Source organism: Cyprinodon variegatus, unplaced genomic scaffold, assembly GCF_000732505.1.
Source record: "Cyprinodon variegatus isolate N-32 unplaced genomic scaffold, C_variegatus-1.0 Scaffold5, whole genome shotgun sequence".
In the NCBI taxonomy this organism is placed as follows: Eukaryota; Metazoa; Chordata; class Actinopteri; order Cyprinodontiformes; family Cyprinodontidae; genus Cyprinodon; species Cyprinodon variegatus.
This window is the reverse complement of record NW_015150458.1, coordinates 3,060,464-3,082,209: the sequence shown is the minus strand read 5'-3', so window position 1 is coordinate 3,082,209 and position 21,746 is coordinate 3,060,464. Positions and strand designations below refer to the sequence as shown.

The window sequence follows — 21,746 nt, the reverse complement described above, 5'->3', positions numbered from 1 at the left end:
TTGTCCCCTTGTGCCAGTCTCCTATCCCCTAGCTCCCTTCTAGTTGCTTCTATCCACACCTGCTCCCTATCAGCTGATTAGCCTATTCTTTGTTCTATCTCCCATATATACTTTCTGGTTGTTTCATCCTTTTCCTCTCAGTTATCACTCAGCTTATCTGAATTAAAGTTAATTTCAAATGGACTTTTTTTTTTAACTATACTTATTGTTTTAAATACAACTTCTGCGCAGTTCCTCATTGCTGCATTATCTTCATTAATTCATTCCTTTGGTTTATAAATAAATTGAGATAGACACTGGGCCCACTGTGACCCTCAGTGAATAAGCAGTATGAATAATGATAATAATGGATGGCTGGAGTAAATTGGAGACAAACTGCATATTCAATTATTTTTGTAAATGTTTATGATAACCCAAATTTTAATGCTTCAATATTGTGTAATGGTGCGTTTACACAGAAGGTCGTAACAATGGTTCTAGTGGTTGATTCACATAGAATTTCTATACAAACCACACGGCGAATTGGTCAGCGGTGAACTCCATGTGGTGAGAGCGTTCACTGCTCCTCCCTCACCTAGTGCTATTAGATAGAAATTAGGTGTTGTCAAACAGCAGCAACGCATGTAGAGAGAGGAGTGGTGATCGCTGAAGTTGAAAGAAGCTGAACTTTTCTATGAAATCGCGACACGGCAGCTAGCCAGCGACTATCTTTTGGTGAAGCTTTTTTCGTTTAAGATGGAATAAAGAGAAATAATGTTAAAAAAGTTTGAAATAAGCAATGCTGTTAAGAGGTTTTAGGTGGTTTTAAAATCGTCCTCACTTACCTCCAGCACAGAGCCCCGTCTGTCACTGCACACTGCTCAGCATTGGTGCTTTCTGAGGCGGTAGATTTACATCCTGCAATCCAACTTGCATCTGAATGGACCAAAGTGGACCCTTTTTTTCAGAGCCTTTGGGGCTTTGAAAAATAATTGACTCTCCAAGGTGATTCAAAGTTGTTCATAGAGACCAATTTAGTAGCAGTCTGTGATGTTAAGTTTAACCTCTGCTTTTATTATGAAATGCAGACAGACAGCGAGACCTTGACAGGAAATTACATAGGGTTGCTAGGGGTAACGGAAGGTCCAAAGCGAAAGGTTTGGGAGGCGGGGGATTAAATATTAAACAATCATTCCAGCCACAAAATAAGTCAAACATGCTCACTGTTACATTCATTACCAGCACAGGAAGGATTTGTGTTATGCAATAACTTTATATCAGCACTAACGTCTGTTGGGATTGTGATGTCATCGGTCATGATTCAAATTAGCACAAAGGATAGATTTACCTGCACGAATGAAGTAGTTCTAAAAAAGTAGGCTACATAATTTTGATTCAATTTGGAGCTTAATCGTGGGATAGTTGACCTAAAGAAATAAAATATCTCTGAAACAGCAGCAGCTTATATAATCTATTTTTTTTTTTTCCAAACCTGCGCCAATGAAGCACTAACCATTCAGTCTATTTGCTACATTTTTTTCGTGTCAGTGTGGTGTCCGCTTCACAGAGGTGAAGTTCCACCTATTTGATGATGCGCTCCAGGGCGTAAACACTGTGCATCTCAAATGGAAAGCAGTGGACTACCTGCAGGGCTAGTGGAAATTACCGCTTTTAGCGCGTACGGTCTGAACGCGGCATAAGAGTTTATTAAAAAGTCAACAAGCTGTTATTTAAGTTAATGTATTTGTTAGTATATAGGCAAATATAATGTATGTATTGTATGACAGAATTTACACTCAATCCGTTTGCTTTACAGTTGAAACAATTAACCCTTTTCCCCCTCCTCACAGGAGTCCTATGCAATGCTTCAAAAATACGGACTGTCAGTGGCCAAGGAAGAGGTTGACAAGGTGGATGCTCTACGCTACACCTGGGAAAAGCTCTTATCCAGAACTACTGAGGTGCAGAATGAGTTGGATGCCTTGCAGCCACACTTCCAGCAAGAACTTATTTGCAATGTAAAGACCTTTCAAGATGACTGTGATCAATTCTACCAGGAATATGAAAAGGTAGAGTATCATAGAAATCAATGGATTACTTTGCTACACAACCGATGCCTAGGTTTTACATCTAGGGCTCAATAGTTGTGCTGCAGAAGCGTAACTTAGCCAGATGGTTAAAACTGTTAGCGAAACTATGAAAAATTAATTTAAAGATGCTCATTTGATGGTTCAGTTAGAAAAGAAAATAGTCTGTGATGCCATAGCAATAACACTCCACCTTAAGGCAGTTGAACACTGCAAATTCCACATCTGATTCATTCTAACACACATATAATATAAAGAATAGAATTCAACTTTATTGTTATTACATTGTCACAAGTACACAGCAACAAAATGAACTCTCTGCATTTACCCCATGCCCTTGGGGAGCAGTGGGCTGCAATTGTGCGCCGCCCAGGGAGCAGTCCAGAAGATGACACACATGCTCAAATAAGCTTAACATTTCCTCACCCTCAGCCCTGCTCAACTAAGGCAGTATACCAGTATACCAACACAAATAGCTACATGGGAAGCACTGAGCCTTTTGTTAACTGTTCATTGTTATAATAAAAAAATCTACTGACTTTTTACCCCCTCTCTTTTTAGGATGGGCCCATGGTGAAGGAATTGGCTCCTCAGGAGGCCAGTGATCGACTAATTATGTTCCAGGTTCGTTTGTAATGGTTTGCAGTAAATTACTTATCCTTTATGATAAGGACCACTTACATATGGAAACAGAAAGTTATGTGGTTTCTGATCACATGCTGATTAATCCTAAAATATATGGTGTTGATACAAATAGTCTTTTTCATTGACAAACTTGTTTGCTTTTTATTTGTTTGCAAAAATAATTGACAAATTACATATTTTATTTCAGATATAAAATTGTTTAAAGTTATCTCCGGTAAATTATTTTGATATGGTAGTATATTTACACTCTAGACTGTATCTAAATGATTAATTCCCTCCTGTTTGTTTTTAGAATCGGTTTGACAACCTTTACAGGAAGTACATAACTTACAGTGGAGGACAGGAGCTCTTTGGAATTCCGGTTACACAGCACCATCAGTTGCTAAAGATTAAAAATCAGCTGGTCCTGCTGCAGAAGTTGTATGGCCTTTACAACAATGTCATCGAAAGAGTCAATGGATACAACGACATACTCTGGGCTGACATCAACATTGAGAGGATTAATAATGAGCTGCTCGACTTTCAATCAAGGTTAAACCTTTTTTTTTTGTTTCTAGTAGTTGTTTCTAACCTAGTTAAGAACACTAATGATTGAAGAGTTTTAATCACCCCCTCCATGATCCTGAAACTAGATTTAATAATCTCAACTAGAGATAAGAAAAGAAAATGTAGCACTATGATGGCTCAAAATATGCCTTGTTTAAGTCACTTCTGTCTGGTTTGCATTGAAATTCAATCAACAGTTAATTTCTGCAGTCTCCAATTTACAAGGGTGGATTTATTCCAAAAGAAACGTCAAATGATTACAGTTTTCACCTAATGGTGAAAACTTTAAACTGATGTTATATATATATATTTTTTGATCTCTTGATAATGAGAAGCGTGCTGTTGTGAGCATTTACCAGATTATAAAATATATGAAATAACAAGAACTGGAAGAGATAGTTCATTAATAGGTAATTGAAATCAATGGAAAAACTAATTAATTATTATCAGTTGAATGATTATAACTCTAATTGACCTACTGACCAGGGTTTTCAGCCTCTTACCTGAAAGGTTGGACTCCTGACTTTGGTTGATAAAAATTCAGTTGTCTTTTACCAATTTAGTAATTTGGACTTTGGCTATCAAAAACGTTATTAACCACCAACCAAATAAATGTGTCTCTGTTCATTCGGATACTACTGAAAGAGTGAATCCAGACCGAGTGATAAATCGTTCACTGTGTAAAATAAACACAAAAGACCAGGGGTTAAAATGACTCGGTTCAGCGAGCGCCGACTTCTCCGGAGGGATTTGATTGCTACTTAGCGTAGCCTTCAGCTGGAAGCGCTTTGACTAGCCTTTAGCGGCACGGAGCCACTGGCAAAATAGAACGTTGAAACGGAAAGCTGGCCCTTTTAAAACCTCCACTGGAGGGGTTTCTCTTCAGAGGGGAATAGTTGCAGCTACATCAGCGACACTTGATCACAGCAACTCTGAAACTTAAAAGAAGTTATTGGTCAGGCAGGGTTAATGAATTGACTAAAGACTTTGATTACATTTTTGCAACAGAGTGGCTGTATGTTTCTGTGAAGCTGCAGGTATTAAAGTATCTGATTCCTAGTTTATTCCCTTTGACTTTGATGTTATCATATCAACAAACAGCATTAATTTGTTGATTCAATCATTCTTAGTTTAATGACAGCTAAACCTTTGATGGCAACAAAAAGAAATTCATATTTAACCCTTTAAAGCCTGAACCAGGAAATAATTGACAGAAGATTCTAATTTTCCAAAATTGTAATTGTCATTGAACTTTGTGACAAATAAAATAACTATATAAATGTTGTAAAAACATAAAATTACATAATTTATTTGCATCAATTTTGAAATATTACGCATTTCTATATCATCTTTTATGTTTTCTGTTCACTACATGTGTCTGATAATGTAAGTCAGTGTTTCAAGAACAAAAACATCACACTGATGCTGCAGAGGTTTCAAAATCTACTGTATACGATGCACTTGGCTATAAAGGGTTAAGATCACCTTATAATTTGTTAAGGCATCAACTGTTTTAAATAGCAGGTGTAAAATCTGCTTAACTAAACAGATGCCGCAAGCTGCCTCATGCTCTAAAGGAATGGCAAGCTTTCCAGGATCTGAAGAAAACTATTGACGACTTTAATGAGTGCTGCCCCCTGCTGGAGCTCATGACTAACAATGCCATGATGACACGCCACTGGAAGAGAATCACAGAGGTCAGATGGAAATTGAGTAAAAGTTTAAATCAGTACTCATCAAAAACACATATGTTTTTCAATCAGAAATGGCTGTGATTCATCTTTTTTTTCTCAGGTGACTGGCCATACATTTGAGATTGAAACTGACACATTCAAGCTTCGTAACATAATGGAGGCGCCTCTGCTGAAGTTTAAGGAGGAAGTTGAGGTAAGTACCGTAGAAAATGAAGGTTCACCATGTATGGCAAGAAATGCTGTAAGCTGTATTTAGGTTAGGTTACTAGAAACATTTGTGTTGTCAGTAAGTTTTTTTTTTTTTTATTAGGAGTGGACATATCATATCACAGCTTACAAAAAACTAAACATGCTGTTGCGCTAATCATCAAGGCCTTCCTTTCCTTTTATGAAAAAAAATAATCTAAAAACACTTTTTGAATTTAGTTAGATTACCCTATTTTTAGACATAAATTGTGTTCTAAGTATCACAAGAAAGCAAAAAAGAATGGCAGATTTTACTTTGTCTTTATGAACATGCTCTGTATCCTGAATTTTTACATTGCCCTTTTATAAATTGTGCTTGTTTAAAATTTTGTTTTAAATTAAATTAAATCATTACAACATCTATCTTGGAACTTAATTTAAAGGACATCTGTATCAGTGCTGTGAAAGAGCGAGATATTGAGCAGAAACTGAAGCAAGTGATCGCTGAGTGGGACATCACAACCTTTACATTTGCCAACTTCAAGACACGGGGAGAGCTGCTTCTGCGAGGAGACAGCACAGCAGAAATCATATCTAGCTTGGATGACAGTTTGATGATTTTGGGGTCTCTCATGAGCAATCGGTATGTCATTTATAATACTTAGAAATTGTAAATCCGAAGAATTAGGTACAATAAGTGAATATTATTTTGTAAACAAAAGTTTCTCACATAGGTTTAAAAAAAAATTAAAGTGCAAAAATTACCCAGATGTCTATGTCAATGATTGTTTAACATGCAGATTTAATTTCTTCCTAAGGTACAACACCCCATTTAAAGCTCAGATCCAGAAATGGGTTCAGAACCTTTCTAACACCACTGATATCATTGAACAGTGGATGAATGTCCAGAATCTATGGATCTATCTGGAAGCTGTGTTTGTAGGGGGAGACATTGCTAAACAGCTGCCCAAGGTAAAAGCAGGATTACAGATATACCTGATTGATTATCCACATACACCAACAGCTAAAAGTATTCTTTCACATCAGTTGTTATTTTTTTTAACCAGAAATGACACAGTCTTTACCATTTACAGTCAAGAAAAAATAAACACAAAAATACCTTCAATTCGAAATTTGGCGGAGTTATCACTACTTTCATAAATTATACTTTTGTTTATATATCATTTAAATTTCCTAGACATTTTCTGGTGTTATGTACGGCAGCCGAGAGCGGTTGTGTCCCTCTGATACTTTTTCAGTAAATTTTCTCATCAACCAAAGATAATGAAAGCCGTTTTCTCGTGATAACGAGATGACTGTTGAGTTAAAACTGATTACATCCTTCAATACTATAACTATGGAAGATAATTTATAAGAGTAAATTATGGCATCCTATGTGTAGTCCTCTAAATAATCCTGTGGTTAACTTTAACAAGACAACATTGTTGGTTTGATGATTTGCCTTCACTTCAGATTCATAAGCAATTAGACCTTTGCCTATATATATAAACCTCATAAAAATCAGGTTTTTGGAAAACTTGACCTGTTGATTACTCTGCTTTCTCCTAAAGAGCTCCCATATCTGAATATATAGAATTAAGCTGAAAATCTCCATATTCAAATCAACTCTAGGCAGCTCTACAACAGAGTGCTCAAGATAATCCTGAAATTTGAAGATAAATTTAAATTTGAAATCTGGTCAATGATCAGGCACTCACAATTCACAATGATTTGTCTTTGTAGACTATTATATACACTATACAGTATCTTTTTTGGTTTTAAAGGAATACAAAATACAATTGGCGCATGTATAAGAAATGTGAATCTAATGAGTTGTTTGAGAAGTAATACATTGTTTAAAACTATTTAGGAAGCAAAGCGTTTCTCAACTATTGATAAGTCCTGGGTGAAGATCATGATGCGAGCTCACGAAATGCCCAATGTTGTGCAATCGTGTGTGGGAGATGAGACGATGGGCCAGCTGCTTCCTCACCTGCTGGAGCAGCTGGAGATCTGCCAGAAGTCACTTACAGGGTGAGCACAGGCACTTTTTACTCAACTTATACCAAAGTGTTATAAACAATTTAAAATTATGGGTTTGCTTTTTAACTATTAAAAGGATTTTTATAACTGAATTGTTTTTTTGTTTTTTGTTTTTTCAGTTATTTGGAGAAGAAGCGACTGCTTTTTCCACGTTTTTTCTTCATCTCTGACCCTGCCTTGCTGGAAATTCTGGGCCAGGCCTCTGACTCCCACACTATCCAGGCACACCTTCTCAATGTCTTTGACAACATCAAAACCGTACAATTCCATGATAAGGTGACTAAATAATATCTATATCTGTCTATATATAGATGACTGACAACCAGGCAGGCAGGGAGATACATAAGAGCAGATAGATAATTTTGTGTGGGTGTGTCTGTGTTAGACTCTCACGAGCCAGTTCCCTGGTGAGGTAGGGCTGGGAAAAAAAATATATATTCCACAGTAGGCTGCTCAGTGACACAGTGGGTAGCATTGTCGCCTAGCACAAGATGATCTGGGTTCGATTCCCAGCCTGGCTCTCTATGCTTGGAGTTTGCATGTTCTTCCTGATCATGCGTGGGTTCTCTCTGGGTACTCCAGAGAGATGCCATTCCTCCCACAACCCAAAAACATGACTGTTAGGTCAATTTGTTTCCCTAAATTTTCATTTGTTTTTTGGTTGTTTGTCCTGTTTGTCTCTGTGTTTCCCTGCGATGGACTGGCAACCTGTCCAGGGTGTACCCCGCCTCTCAGCCGTAGACAGCAGGAGCTCGGCACAAGCACCCCTCGCGACAGTGCTTGGGATAAGTGTGACAGAAAAATGGATAGATTATTTTTTAGTGATGGTGAATTACATTTCTGATATGTCAGTATACAATAGAATCTATTATTACAGCTTGTGTCACTTGCTGATGGCCTACAGTAGGTTATATGTTTTTTTTTTTATATATATTTCTTAAATGTTATATTGAAGCCAACCCCCCGTGAGCTGCCTCCTTAATAAGGACTTTCCGTTCTCTGTATGAACTCAGCAGGAGCTTGGGTCACATTGCCAGCAGTAAGTCAGACCTGTTCTCGGCGCATTTTGGTCTCCGCCAGGGCTTCCCTTTGTCACCGGTTCTGTTCATTACATTTATGGACAGAATTTCTAGGTGCAGCCAGGAACTGGAGGATATCTGGTTTGGGAACCTCGGGATATGCTCTCCTGTTTGCAGATGATGTTGTTCTGTTGGCTTCATCAAACCAGGACCTTCGACATGCACTGGGGCGGTTTGCAGCCGAGTGTGACACGGCCGGGATGAGGTTCAGCACCTCCAAATCAGAGGCCATGGTTCTCCATCGGAGAAAGGTGGACTCCTTTCTTCAGGTCGGTGGAGAGTCCTTGTATCAAGTGGAGAAGTTCAATGTGGAATAGGAATGTGAGATCGATAGATGGATCGGTGCGGCCGTGGTGTGGTCGCTGTATCAGACTGTCGTGGTGATGAGGGAGCTGAGTCGGGGGACGAAGTTCTCAATTTACCAATCGATCTACATTCCCACCCTTACCTATGGTCATGAGAGCTGGGTAATGACCGAAAGACAAGATTGCGAATACAAGAGTCCAAAATGAGTTTCCTTCGCAGGTTGGCTGGGCACACCCTTCGAGATCGGGTGAGGAGCTCAGTTATCCGGGAGGAGCTCAGAGTAAATTTGTTGCTCCTCCATGTCAAAAGGAGCCAGCTGACGTGGCTCGGGCATCTGTTCCGGATGTCTCCTGGTCGCTTCCGAGGTGTTCCAGGCATGTCCTATTGTGAGGAGGCCTCTTGGAAGACCCAGGACACACTGGAGGGACTATGTTCCTGAGCTGGCCTTGTGTCACCTTGGGGTCCCCACAGAGCAGCTGAAGGAGGTGTGTGTGGATCAGGATGTCTGGGCATCTCTGCTTAGTCTGCTGGCTCCGTGACCCAACCCCGGATAAAGCGAAAGAAAATGTATGGATAGATATTATATCTAAGCAGTTTTCTAAATGTGGAAACATAATTGTCAAAAGATTCAACAGGATTCTGTTGTGAGCATACCTGGCAGTCTTTTTTGTTTATTTTGTTTATCAAATCATATCGTATCAACCCAAATTAAGATCTATTTAATGATATAAGTTATGGCCATACTGTATAGTGTAGCCCTGACATAGTCTAAGTTACATGTCGAGAGACTTACAGTTAGATTGTATAAACACAAAATCTTAAGACTCACAAATTTTGAGTGAAGTTTACGTCCTGATCTTAATTAGGCTTCTGACACTTATTTAGTGTATCATTTGACCTAAATCATTAGACTATTTGCTGTATATTTACTGTTGTCTATCTTTTTCCTTATACACCAATACAGTGTTAATTTTACACATGTTATATTATTTTGCATGAAAGCTAGAAAATACACTGATACGATATTTGCATTGGATATCACTCTGATGTCTACTAATTAGCTGGATCATTTATCAGATGTGGAAAAAAATGGATTGGTGCGTCTCTAATGCAATTAAAAAAGTTTAGTTTTGTTCTTTGCTGATCAAAGCCTCTTGTGAGCCTGAGCTGTGGATCTCTGTAGTTCCATCTTGACAGCTTCTCCAAATAATTCTGTCAGTGGATGTCCCTCTAAAGTTAAACAGAGCCCAGAGATAACTGGTGTGTAACTAGGGTCACTTATCTATAAGGTAACTACTTTCAACTTCTCTACATCTTCACCTCTGATCTGTCTGCTGTATTTGTCACCTTTCATGGTGTTCACGTAGTCTCTATTTAGCTAGGTGATCGATTATTATTCTTCAGAAAAAGTAGGACTGAATAGATGAAAAAATGACACTTTTCTGTAACAAAATAAGTGTCAAAATATACTTTTTGTCAAAAAAAAAAACAATTAAAGTCATTTAGAGTTTTCCTTCCACTTTAAAGTTACATACATTTTGTGCTGGTCTGGAGCATAACTTTCAGTTTGGATACATGCACATAGCTGTACCTGACAAAATAAGCAAAAATTAAAATGTATCTGCATCTTATCTCAAACCTGAAATGATAAATTACTGTAAGGTAGTTTTAAAAGCAAAAAAACTACAACCTCTATTACTTGTGTCACAGTAAATCTTAGAACTGATACATTTTCTCAGGAGAAAATCATTAGCTTAAATAAAGAGAAATCTATATATATTAAAACATGCTTTATCCTATTCAAAGAAAATTGTTCTGTTTCAGATATATGATCGAATTCTTGCTGTCTCATCACGTGAGGGGGAAACAGTAGAGCTGGAGCATCCTGTCACAGCGGAAGGAAATGTTGAAGTATGGTTGAACGCTCTGCTGAAAGAATCCCAGGGGTCATTGCACCGAGTGATTCGACAGGCTTTTCAGGCCATCCAGGAATCTGACTTCCAGCTTACTGAGTTCCTCAATTCTTTCCCTGCTCAGGTAAATCAAAACCCTTTATTTTAGAACTATTCCCCAAGCTCACAACCCAAAAGCCTACATTCATAAGAGGTATTTAAAACAACATTTTATTTTAAGTATTCATGTCAATCAATAACCATATCATTAATTCAGTGATATTCTTGGTGCAGGTGGGGCTGCTGGGTATCCAGATGATATGGACAAGAGACTCTGAGAAGGCTCTTATCAAGGCCGCATCTGATCCCAAAATTATGTCAAAAACCAACTCTTTTTTCATTGAGTTGCTGAATAAACTAATTGAAACAACAACGAAAGATCTGGAAGCTGTAGCGAGGACCAAATATGAGACCCTGATAACTATCCATGTCCACCAAAGGGATATATTTGATCAGCTGGTGAGTGAAATAGATTAATAAGAGCAATCTCAATTGAGTTATTTTATAGGGCAGCCCAAATACACTCAGCTTGATGTCTAATTGTTGGATAATGCCAAAGATAACCACAATTAGGCAGATTATAAGTATTTTGAACTTCTAATGGCTTTCGTTACTGTACCAAAATACCTCAACTTTATTAAGAGTTAGTGTTAAATGATGCAGAAAGGACTGCATTTGGCATTTATGCATGAAATCAATTATAGATCAAGAGTCTGATATTAAACTGAACTTTGGCTTCAAGCTATGACAAAAGCTATGTTAAAACCACTGCAGTCCAGCTCATCAATTAGTGAATGTTTTTAATGTAGACCAGTATGACTGTTGTTTTTTCCGCCTTCTGCTCTCTATCCCCCTTAGAAAATATATCTTTGATCTCAGTGGGCCTAACCAGAGTCAAATAAGTATAAATAAATAATTCTCTCCAATGGTTGACTCTCACTTACCTCTCACCTATTTCCTTTAAATTCTCTCCTAAAATCTTTTTACCTCCTCTTTCCTACTATTTTCTTTAATACATCCAGTCTTCTCCGTTTTTAAGTCGCATTAGCATTTGCCTGAAGATATCAATAGTTTTTTCAGTTGTTGTAACTTAACATCCATCCATGGTAGTTTGTCTCAACCATTTTTTTTCCTTCTTTTCTCTCTTCTTTTCAGTGCCGGTCACATATCAAAAGCCCCACTGATTTTGACTGGCTGAAGCAGTGTCGTTTCTACTTCATTGAGAAGTCAGACCTGATGTCCATAAGCATCACTGACATAAGCTTTATTTACCAGAATGAGTTCCTGGGCTGCACAGAAAGGCTTGTCATTACTCCTTTGACTGACAGGTAAAAGTACATCAGTGAAAACACACAAACACATATTAAAGAATACAAGGTTATCAATGCAAAACAGAACTAAAATGCTGGAAAGTACAAATCAGTGTTCAGTATAAATAGGAAAAAAAATATGAACCGTCAGACAGTAGGAGATATCACATTTTAAATGTTGAAGGTATTCTGCCTTTCACCAAACTTAGAATTAGCTTTACAGATATTCCGTAAAAATTCAAAAAATATCCACTGGACTTGGTTTTCAAGATTTGAAGACGTTTCGCCACCTCTCCAGGAGGCTTTCTCAATTCAAATGTTGCCTCCTGAAAGCCTCCTGGAGAGGTGGCGAAACGTCTTCAAATCTTGAAAACCAAGTCCAGTGGATATTTTTTGAATTTTTACGGAATGACTTTGATCTGGATGACTGAGAACCTTCATCAGCAGCTTTACAGATAGCTAACAGCGTCACCAATATGTCAGCAGAAAGCCTGTTGCAATGCTTCTTTCACTGGTTAAACTGTAAAACTGTGACACAGACATAGGAATGGCCATTGCAATATGCTTTACACATCAATAATCAGAAAACATAGCTTAAATGAGCTAAAAGCAATAAGAGGTAAGTTAACGGTTAGCACGATGCTAATTTACATTGAAAACACCATACACATGCCAACGTAATTAGCATTTGTTTACATTACGCAAACAACTGAATTGAACTTATTAAAAAATATAAATTCAGACTCTGACATTACACATTACCCAATACTTACAAACAGATATCTTTATGGGTGAAAACAAGAAGATAGGAGGCTTAACACCACAGAGACTGCTTAGATGAAACAGTGTGGAACTAACAGCTACGGTAGTTCAAACAGATCAATATATACAAAACACAAATAACGAAGTCTCCTCAAGGGGGCAGGAAAGAATGTTTAATGAGAACAGGATAACTTGGAAAGCAATTATATGAAGAAAAAAATAAGTCTTGAGGAAAAATAGTTATTAGGCTTTTCAATAAAAAATTAACCTGACCTGAGATACAAAAGGGGGTACCATAGCTCCCGGGACTAGATTCTGCAAAATTCCTTATAGGTAACCTGAAGAGAAGAAGGCACTTCTTTATCCAGCCTTGAGGAATTACTTTTTCTTCCAACATCTTCTATAAGAGTAATGTAATATTTAAAACCATGTACTGTGAGCATGTTTACTGTTAAACCATCTAAAAATTAGATACAGATTGAATAAGCATTCTTCTTCAGTGATCATTAACCCCTTTCACTGGAAGACAAGGTGGCTGACATGCAAAATAAATATATTAGACTGAAAATGAGAGGCAGGAATGAACCAACAATCACCAAAAGCACGGTGGGATAGAAAGAAAATCATAGAAAAATTAGAAGAGACACAGTAAGAGACATGTCAATGAGACAAGGATGTGAAAGGACAGCAGCAGAGAGGGAAGTACAAGCAGTGATCTGACAGTGGCTCTTCATAGAACTAAAACAATGACCCTATGGCTGAAGGCAGTGGAAGCAACATTTGATTCTTTTCTCTTCTTCCTTTTTCATTCACTGCCTAGGCCAGTATCTTATCATTCCCCTAATTTAGAGTTTCTCTCTCTTGTTTTTTTTATTCGGGACCCTCCCTGTTTATTCAAACATATTTTCTCTAATTCTCTACTCAGCTCCTTTTGGGTTTCAGATACAATTGGTTAGTAGTTTGGAAAATATGATTGAGACTAGTTTACAAAATAATGGCTTAATGCACTGTATTACAGATGATTGTACAGTATATCTTGTTTGTAGTCCAGTATAATTGTTTTTAGACAATAATTGCATTCCCAGTCAGATAAGGATAAACATTTGAGGGGTTTTAAAAAAAAAATTGCCAAAATTTTTTATCCCAGCAAAATAAAATGCTACATGCCTGTTTTTACCTTTGTTTGCTTAGGTGTTACATCACCTTAGCTCAGGCTCTTGGTATGAACATGGGTGGAGCTCCTGCTGGTCCTGCAGGCACAGGTAAGTCAAAGATTTTGTTGTTGTTGTTTAGTTAAGCATTTCTGCCAATGCTTAGAAAAACTGATGAGTAACAATGGTTTTTGTCGTCCATTTACAAAGGGTGTAAGGCAAGGGGCCGGCAACCCAAACTGTTTAAAGAGTGATATTGGACCAAAAAAAACAAATCTGTCTGGAGACACAAAAATAAAAAAGTTTTATATAAGCCTTTTATGGCAACACGGGCTCTAAGTGTATTAGCCAGTAATCAAAAGGACTACATGGGGTTAAATGTATATCAAGAATTCATGATTAAATGCTGCTCAGTGGCGCAGTGGGTAGTACTGCTGCCTTGCAGTACGTAGGTCATGGGTTCGATTTTCGGCCCGGGGTCTTTCTGCATGGAGCTTGCATGTTCTCCCTGAGTTCTTCCATGTTCTCCCACAGTCCACAAACATGACCATTAGGTTTCTCTTAATTCTCCCTAGGTGGGATTGTGTGTGTGAAAGGTTGTTTGCCCTGTTTGTCTCTGTGTTACCCTGCGATGGACTGGCAACCTGTCCAGGGTGTACCCAACCTCTCGCCAGTAGACAGCTGGAGATGGGCACCGGCACCCCTCGCGACCCCACTTGGGATTGGGATGTCAGAAAATGGATGAATGTATGGATTAAATGCTTATCCTAGAGCAAATCTCACATCATGTGACTACTCTGCTGTACAATATTTGTAACTTTAAGTTTAAAATCCATTACAATAATAATGTACAGTATTAAGTTTTGCTGCATTGATGAAATTACAGAAACAAAATAAAGAAATCAGATTTTTTTTAAATACTTTTTTTTATAATTTTGAGAATTTGGGGAAAAAAATTAAAGAAAGTTTACATACTTGCATAAGAGCGCTACCTGTTTGATCTGTGAACGGTTTTCCATGCTTGCGACAACACTAGCAGCAGTAGTGGAGTTTAGAGATGCAATCCACTTCTTCAATCTATCTTTGCGCTCCTGTAATTTATCCAGAAGTACTGCAATCGCACTTTTTCTCTTACTCCCAACTTGGTGGCTGGCTGTAAATGTAGAATGTAGCCTGGAAATGCCTTTCTAAATTACACTTTTTATTACTTGACAACTTCTGTTTAAAAGCAGACATGAAAGCAATCCTTCTGCATTGGTGATGAAAGCAAATGATTCGGTCCATTCTTCTTTGAATCCTCTGTTCTCATAAGCTATCATCCTATTTTTCCCTTTGCGATCCATGGTCTGAGACACATGCCACTTAGTTTCCAAACGCTACCTGCTTGGCACCACGCCATGTTGTGTTGCAGGCTATGACCCAAATCTTTCTTGACAGGAATGTCAAAATGAAATTTTTTTTATTTATTTATCATACAAATTTGTGCAGCATTAGAAACATAATGAATGTTTGTTTGACGTCCTGCACACCATATTAAATCAAACAAACTAAAGAAAATCTATTGTTTTCCATTGTCATATATATTTGAAAAAGTTCTAGAGACCCATAAGGAGGGCATTTAAGGAAAGTAATTCAGTTCGTAGTTATGAGACAATGTGGCAACTGCAGCAGCTGGTGGTTTTATTGCATACAAGACACACTTTTCAGATTATATGGAAAACCTGGTAGAAACCATGTATCATTTCTTTCCCTCCATGTAATTGCTTAACTTCGTTTGGCTCAAAGATTCAAAATAATAACATTCATTAGAGTTTTTGGTTTTTAAGGGACATGTATATATACATCTTTTGTTAGGGCCTCTGGTTGCATTCACTTTTTTTTTTTTTTTAAGTAAGTTATTTACATTTTGTCATCAGGCAAGACTGAGACCATAAAGGACATGGGTCGCTGTCTGGGCAAATACGTTGTGGTTTTCAATTGTTCTGACCAGATGGATTTCAGAGGCCTGGGAAGAATATTCAAAGGTAAATGTCACAAATTTGAATATTGGATTGTCTTTGCCTAAAAAAGAGATCCCAAAATTCTCTTTTTGTTTCTTTTATAAAAATGACAAATGATCATGGAATGGCTAAACTCTGTACTATTTCCAGGTCTGGCACAGTCTGGCTCCTGGGGATGTTTTGATGAATTTAACCGCATTGACCTCCCAGTCCTGTCGGTGGCAGCCCAGCAGATTTCAATAGTTCTTACATGCAAAAAGGATCGTAGCAAAAAGTTTACCTTCACCGATGGAGAGAGTATCGACATGAATCCTGAATTTGGCATTTTCCTCACCATGGTAAGTTATTGTAAGTTATCATATCTGATTTAATAATGCAGTGATGTATTTAAACGGAGCTAAACATGACCTTCCTGCAAAGAAGCTGACAACATCGAGCAGCAAATTTATTGCTCTTGTCTGGTAACCTTACTTGTTCATCCTTTTGGATCTATGTCTGACTTGATCAATGTCCCATTAAGTATTGACCACGCTCTGTTTTGTAGTCCATGCAGATCTTTTCTTCCATGCTACCTTACCTAAGGCGAGTAATGTGTCTGTGTGAGATTAGAGAAACACCAGAAAAAAAGGCATGAAGCCAAATCCTGTAAAAGGCTTCTATGACTTCTGAAAGTTAGAATAATTGTGCATTTTACTCTCCTTAAGAAATGACTTATTGAGTTGTAAGAGGAGGTTTAGGTTGCATATACCCTTCTATATTAATTATGAACCTAAGTTATAATAACGTACCACCTTCAGTTATAAGGCTGAAGGTGGTATGATCAACTTCAACTAAGTGCTAAACAAATACAAAAGAGAAACATCAAAAATCAAAACAAATAGAAAAGTTTTACACAGATAAGTTAAAATAATTAAAACAGCAGAAATGGGAGTCCACCCCTAAGGATGTGTAAAGGGTGCATCAGTTAATGCCTCTCCTTTACTCCAGCCAATGTAGAAATAAAGTTTGTCAGTGTGATGTTATGTATCTGATTTATGGAAAACATTTAAAAAATAAAAGGGGCAAAAATATTTTAATTATTTTATGGTAGTACAGAATTCCTAAGCTTTGTAGCTGAATGTTAAACATACATTTTAACTTTGTGAGGTTTTTGAGATCCTATAATAAATAACAGATCAAAGGATTATATGAAAATAAGTTGCCTTTAATATATTTTAGCTTCTGTAACCTTAAAAGGTTGACTGCTTAAAGTTTAAAGTGGTCTTTCTTTATAATTATGCTTCCCATAAAGTACTTTTTGGCATTTATTTTACTTCTGCATCACCTTTGTATCAAGGCGGTATAGTCCTTACTTGTTTCAGAGGGTCAGAGATCATTTCTTCCTTCTACATCTATGTGTGCTTGTACATCTCTGCATACATAGATGCAAAAATCAAATACAGCATATTTAGGCCTCAAGATGTGTTCCTTGGGAATGAAAATTATCTTCCATTTTTAACTTAATAATTTATAAGTTTAACTCTATGATCAAGATATTCTGTATGCTGTATGAATAGATATAGCCATCTACATTTATTGGGAGTTTGAGTAAATATGTGCAAAAATCTTCAAATACCTTGATCTATTACAGTCGCACAACCTCACCATGAGGAAAATACAGCTGTCCAGCCTTTGTTTTTTTTAAGTCATTGTTTTAAGTTACAGTAGGTGGTTCTGCAAACAACTCTTATCAAAAGTAAAAAAATGAACTTTATGCTTAATAAAACAAAATATAAATTTGACTTTATTAATGAGCAGCAAGATCTTGCAATTTATAGCACTGTAATCTTGCAGCAAGAAAGTCCTGAATTTAAATCCTGGCCTGGGTTCTTTCTGCACACACTTACAGTAGTTTGCATGCTGGCTTTGAATATGCATGAGTCATTTTAAGGTTTGTGATCTAGGGTGGCCATTTCTATAGGACCAAAAAGGAGGACATCATGCAACATATCAATAAATTACTAAGGTGTACATAAGAATCTGGTATACTGTCATTTATAATACAATTTTGAAGGGCTTATAGAGGATGCTTGTGTAGCTGAATAGAAAATATTAATAAAAACTAAAAAAGTATTGGTTCCAAATAGGGCTGAAACAATCGTAATAAATGTGATTAATTGATTGTTGAAATGATGTCAGCTAATTTAGGAATCGATTAATCATTAGCTGGACTATAGAGGCTCTAAAGTGTGCCTTCAGCTGACTAAGCAATCCACTTATTGCAGTAATTATACCAAGATTGTGTAAAAAAATGTATACAATTTTGCATTTAAGATAAAAATAACTTTTTTGTCTCAGTATGCTCTATCCAGCACTCCTCAAGGGGATAAGTTTTAGTTTCTTCTGGTTTAATTTTTGTAAAATATCTTATTTAAGTAACCTGGTTATTAATCAGTTAATTTAAAAATATTCCACAGATGAATTGATTTACTAAATAACAACAAGTTGCAGCCCCAGTTAATAGTATTTGTATATATTCATTACATTATGGTGTTCAAAAAGTGCACTGAGATGAATCTTTAAAGTGCAGAATGCCACAAATATGTGGACTTAAATATTAAAAAACTTTTAACAGGTGGCATACATGATAAAAAAAAAGCCTATTATTTATGCTCTTTTGTCCATTCAGAGTTAAACAAGGGCTTGCATTTTGGCATGGTGCTAACTTTCTGTCAATGTATATCAACAGCACTCTGATCCTTGTTTATTTTTTTAACCAATAACAAGCATCATCTGTCATGGCTACACTCTTAACCAATGATCTGTTAGACCAGATAGTCGATGTTTTTTTTTTTGTTTTTTTTTTTGATTAGATACTGTATTGTGCTGTAGCAAAAATGGGAAAAAAAATCTTGGGCCCCATAAAAGAGGACAAATAGTCGTTCGGACACCGGACAATGCAATTAAAATCCAGACAGTCCGGCCCAAAGCTGGACATCTGGCTATCCTATTTGTGACACAATATTGGACCATGCAAAACACAGATGTGTCTTCACAAAGCCTCAAAAGGGCAAGATATATGTACAAAAGGAAAAACCAAAATTGTACATCAAATTATGTTTTGTTTTTATAATGTTTTTTATAATGTTCTTTGTTGGTGGCATTCATATGTATATACTGGTGTGATAACTGTCTACAGGTTTGATTGGTTTTTGTTATCGTCTATTTTCAATTTATAGCCCCTCCTGGAGTAAACTCCACCAGCTGCCACTGCTACTAACTGTACATTTTATTATTATTTCATGTCTCTGGAAGTTGCATTACTTTTATTCTTTCTTTCTTTCTTTCTTTTTTTGTTTATACTTTATTTTTTCTGAATAATTAGAACCCAGGTTATGCAGGTCGCCAGGAGCTTCCAGAAAACCTGAAGATCAATTTCCGATCTGTAGCCATGATGGTCCCTGACCGTCAGATCATTATTAGAGTGAAACTGGCCAGTTGTGGTTTTAAAGACAACATCAAGTTAGCTGGCAAGTTCTTCACATTATACAAGCTGTGTGAGGAGCAGCTCTCCAAACAGGTAAAGAGATGTAAAAGCCATGCCAAAAGGTTTTGTATATTACTTATGTTCTGTATGGAAGTAAGACATTCCTATAACATGCTTTTTCTTTTTTTTTTTTTTTGTTTACCAGGTTCACTACGACTTTGGCCTACGCAACATCCTGTCAGTTCTACGCACCCTGGGAGCGGCCAAGCGGGCTAACCCTGATGATACAGAGTCCACCATCGTCATGAGGGTTCTGAGAGACATGAATCTATCAAAACTGGTCAGTCTGAAAACACTGTAAAGATTAAATAAGTTTTAGGCTATTTTTCATGTAAAAAAAAATATAAAGAATATATAAAAAAAATCACTTTTCAAAAAACATTCAAGCACATTGCAATAACATGAAAACACTCACAAACCTTAAAAATCTTAAGAAAAAGGTTTTATAGTTTTTGTATGTATATATGTTTTTTTTTTTCTTTATATGTTTTTGGTCAATGCACTTTCCTTTTTTATTGTCCTGAACAGCATTTTGCTCACCTAAGTATATAAAGTGTTTAATTGATACTGACTGTTGTATTGATTGATTGATTGACTTTTCATTTTCTATAGATTGATGAAGATGAGCAATTATTCCTGAGCCTGATTGAAGACCTTTTCCCTAGCATCAAACTTGAAAAAGTAGGCTACCCAGAACTAGAAGCTGCCATTGACAAACAGGTAGGAGCAACAAGCAACATGTTTGGACTTTTAAATGAGTGCAGAGAGGAGAATTATTTTTATGTATGTATTTCATGGATTACAGTTTCTAGCTTTGTACCTGGAATATAGTAAACTTCTCGATAGGTATTGCAGTTTAGGTGCATTTGAAATACAGTTGAAAAGGACATTTGACTTTAATTAAATCCAATGTTAACTTTTATTTCAACATTCATGCAGGTTGAAGGTGCTGGACTGATCAGCCATCCTCACTGGAGGCTAAAGATTGTTCAGCTGTTTGAGACTCAGATGGTTCGACATGGTATAATGGTCCTTGGGCCAAGTGGAGCAGGAAAAACCACATGTATACATACACTGATGAAAGCTTTGACTGGTGCGTTTTTATTAGACCAACCATAGTGATGAACTGATAAGTTAATTGACCGTTTTGTTTTTTTGGTTATTGATGCTCTTTTTCCCAGAACATTCCTATTAAACATTCCTTGTTTGTGGTGATCCAAGAACACTGTAAATATGGCTTTTGAAGAAGTAATTGAATGTTTCTGTTAAAACAAGTGCTATGTACGTTCAAGGGGTTCAAGACAGGAGGAATGAATTATCAAATATTGCACCTTCAACAGAGAAGTCTCTTAGCTCACTAGTTTACATTCAGATTAATGTGTGTCTTAGGGTTAAAAGTTAGTTTGACAGGGGTTCAAATCAAAGTGGACTTTTACCATCATTAAACAATTTCAATATCAACAATTTTGGGTTGTGTGAATATATCTTAATTAATCTTTAAATTACTGTTTTATTTTCGTTAGGTTTTTATTTACACAGAAGGTTGTGATTTCCACTGAGAATGGAGATAGGAGGTGATCTCCAACACTATTCACCTGGAAAAATACAAGAACAAAATATATAAAACTTAACTTACTGATTAGGGAGGTCCTTTAGATGTTCCGTTTCCAGCATCTGTCTGACATATGAGGAAGATTTGTTTTAATATTTACCTTACCTCCAGTAAATAACACCCCACTCCTTTTTTGTAGCAATATACAACACATTTAGATGTAACGATGGCTTTTAAAATCTTTGCACATAAAGTGATGTTTTCTTCAGAATGGACTCCTCTTTGGCCAAACCATTTGTTTTAAGCTATGGGGACAACTATTTACTCATAGTTAGACTCATAAGACATAGGCTTCTCTTAAACTTTTAATATTTCCTGCCTTCGAAAATGTCTTAAATACAATAATTTAAAATGGAATAAGTATTAAATGCCATATTGATGTGTCTTATTGCATAAGTTGTATCGAAACCCATTTGTCCTGTAAGGTGAAAGTTTAGCTCAAAGAAAACAGTAAGTGCTGCAGAAATGAGTCAACATGTTCTTTGTGCAGAGTGTGGTCAACCTCACAGTGAGATGCGGATGAACCCCAAAGCTATCACTGCGCCTCAGATGTTTGGTAGATTGGATGTGGCGACAAATGACTGGACTGATGGCATCTTTTCTACACTTTGGAGGAAAACCTTGAAAGCAAAAGGAGGTCCGAAAAGTTTGTCGTGCAAAATAATTGCTTTTACATTTGGATATTATTTACAGTTTTACAGTAAGACCATTTAAATTGTTCAAAAAGTAAATACCTAACAGAAATAGAGTTAAGGTGCAGGGATGAACTCTGCATGCAGTGGCCCAGGTTTTGGGGGCCAACTAATATACATTTATGTTTAAATGATCCATCATTTACAAACATGAAATTCCTGTAATTTTATTCTCA

At 36.8% G+C, this 21,746-nt stretch overlaps 1 protein-coding gene across 1 annotated transcript in view; it reads left to right on the top strand.

Annotated features, from left to right (window-relative positions):
* The window catches only part of dnah5 (dynein, axonemal, heavy chain 5), a 103,998-nt gene that overhangs the window by 29,837 nt on the left and 52,415 nt on the right, over positions 1–21,746 (top strand). Inside the window, exons 29-48 of the mRNA XM_015373911.1 lie at positions 1,830–2,048; positions 2,628–2,690; positions 3,004–3,242; positions 4,807–4,954; positions 5,052–5,144; positions 5,581–5,780; positions 5,956–6,109; positions 7,008–7,171; positions 7,300–7,456; positions 10,390–10,602; positions 10,752–10,976; positions 11,673–11,845; positions 13,781–13,851; positions 15,657–15,764; positions 15,891–16,078; positions 19,105–19,299; positions 19,412–19,546; positions 19,879–19,986; positions 20,206–20,359; positions 21,369–21,515. Of these exons, the coding sequence (XP_015229397.1) occupies positions 1,830–2,048; positions 2,628–2,690; positions 3,004–3,242; positions 4,807–4,954; positions 5,052–5,144; positions 5,581–5,780; positions 5,956–6,109; positions 7,008–7,171; positions 7,300–7,456; positions 10,390–10,602; positions 10,752–10,976; positions 11,673–11,845; positions 13,781–13,851; positions 15,657–15,764; positions 15,891–16,078; positions 19,105–19,299; positions 19,412–19,546; positions 19,879–19,986; positions 20,206–20,359; positions 21,369–21,515 (3,154 nt within the window). The remainder of the gene's footprint in view (positions 1–1,829; positions 2,049–2,627; positions 2,691–3,003; positions 3,243–4,806; positions 4,955–5,051; positions 5,145–5,580; positions 5,781–5,955; positions 6,110–7,007; positions 7,172–7,299; positions 7,457–10,389; positions 10,603–10,751; positions 10,977–11,672; positions 11,846–13,780; positions 13,852–15,656; positions 15,765–15,890; positions 16,079–19,104; positions 19,300–19,411; positions 19,547–19,878; positions 19,987–20,205; positions 20,360–21,368; positions 21,516–21,746) is intronic.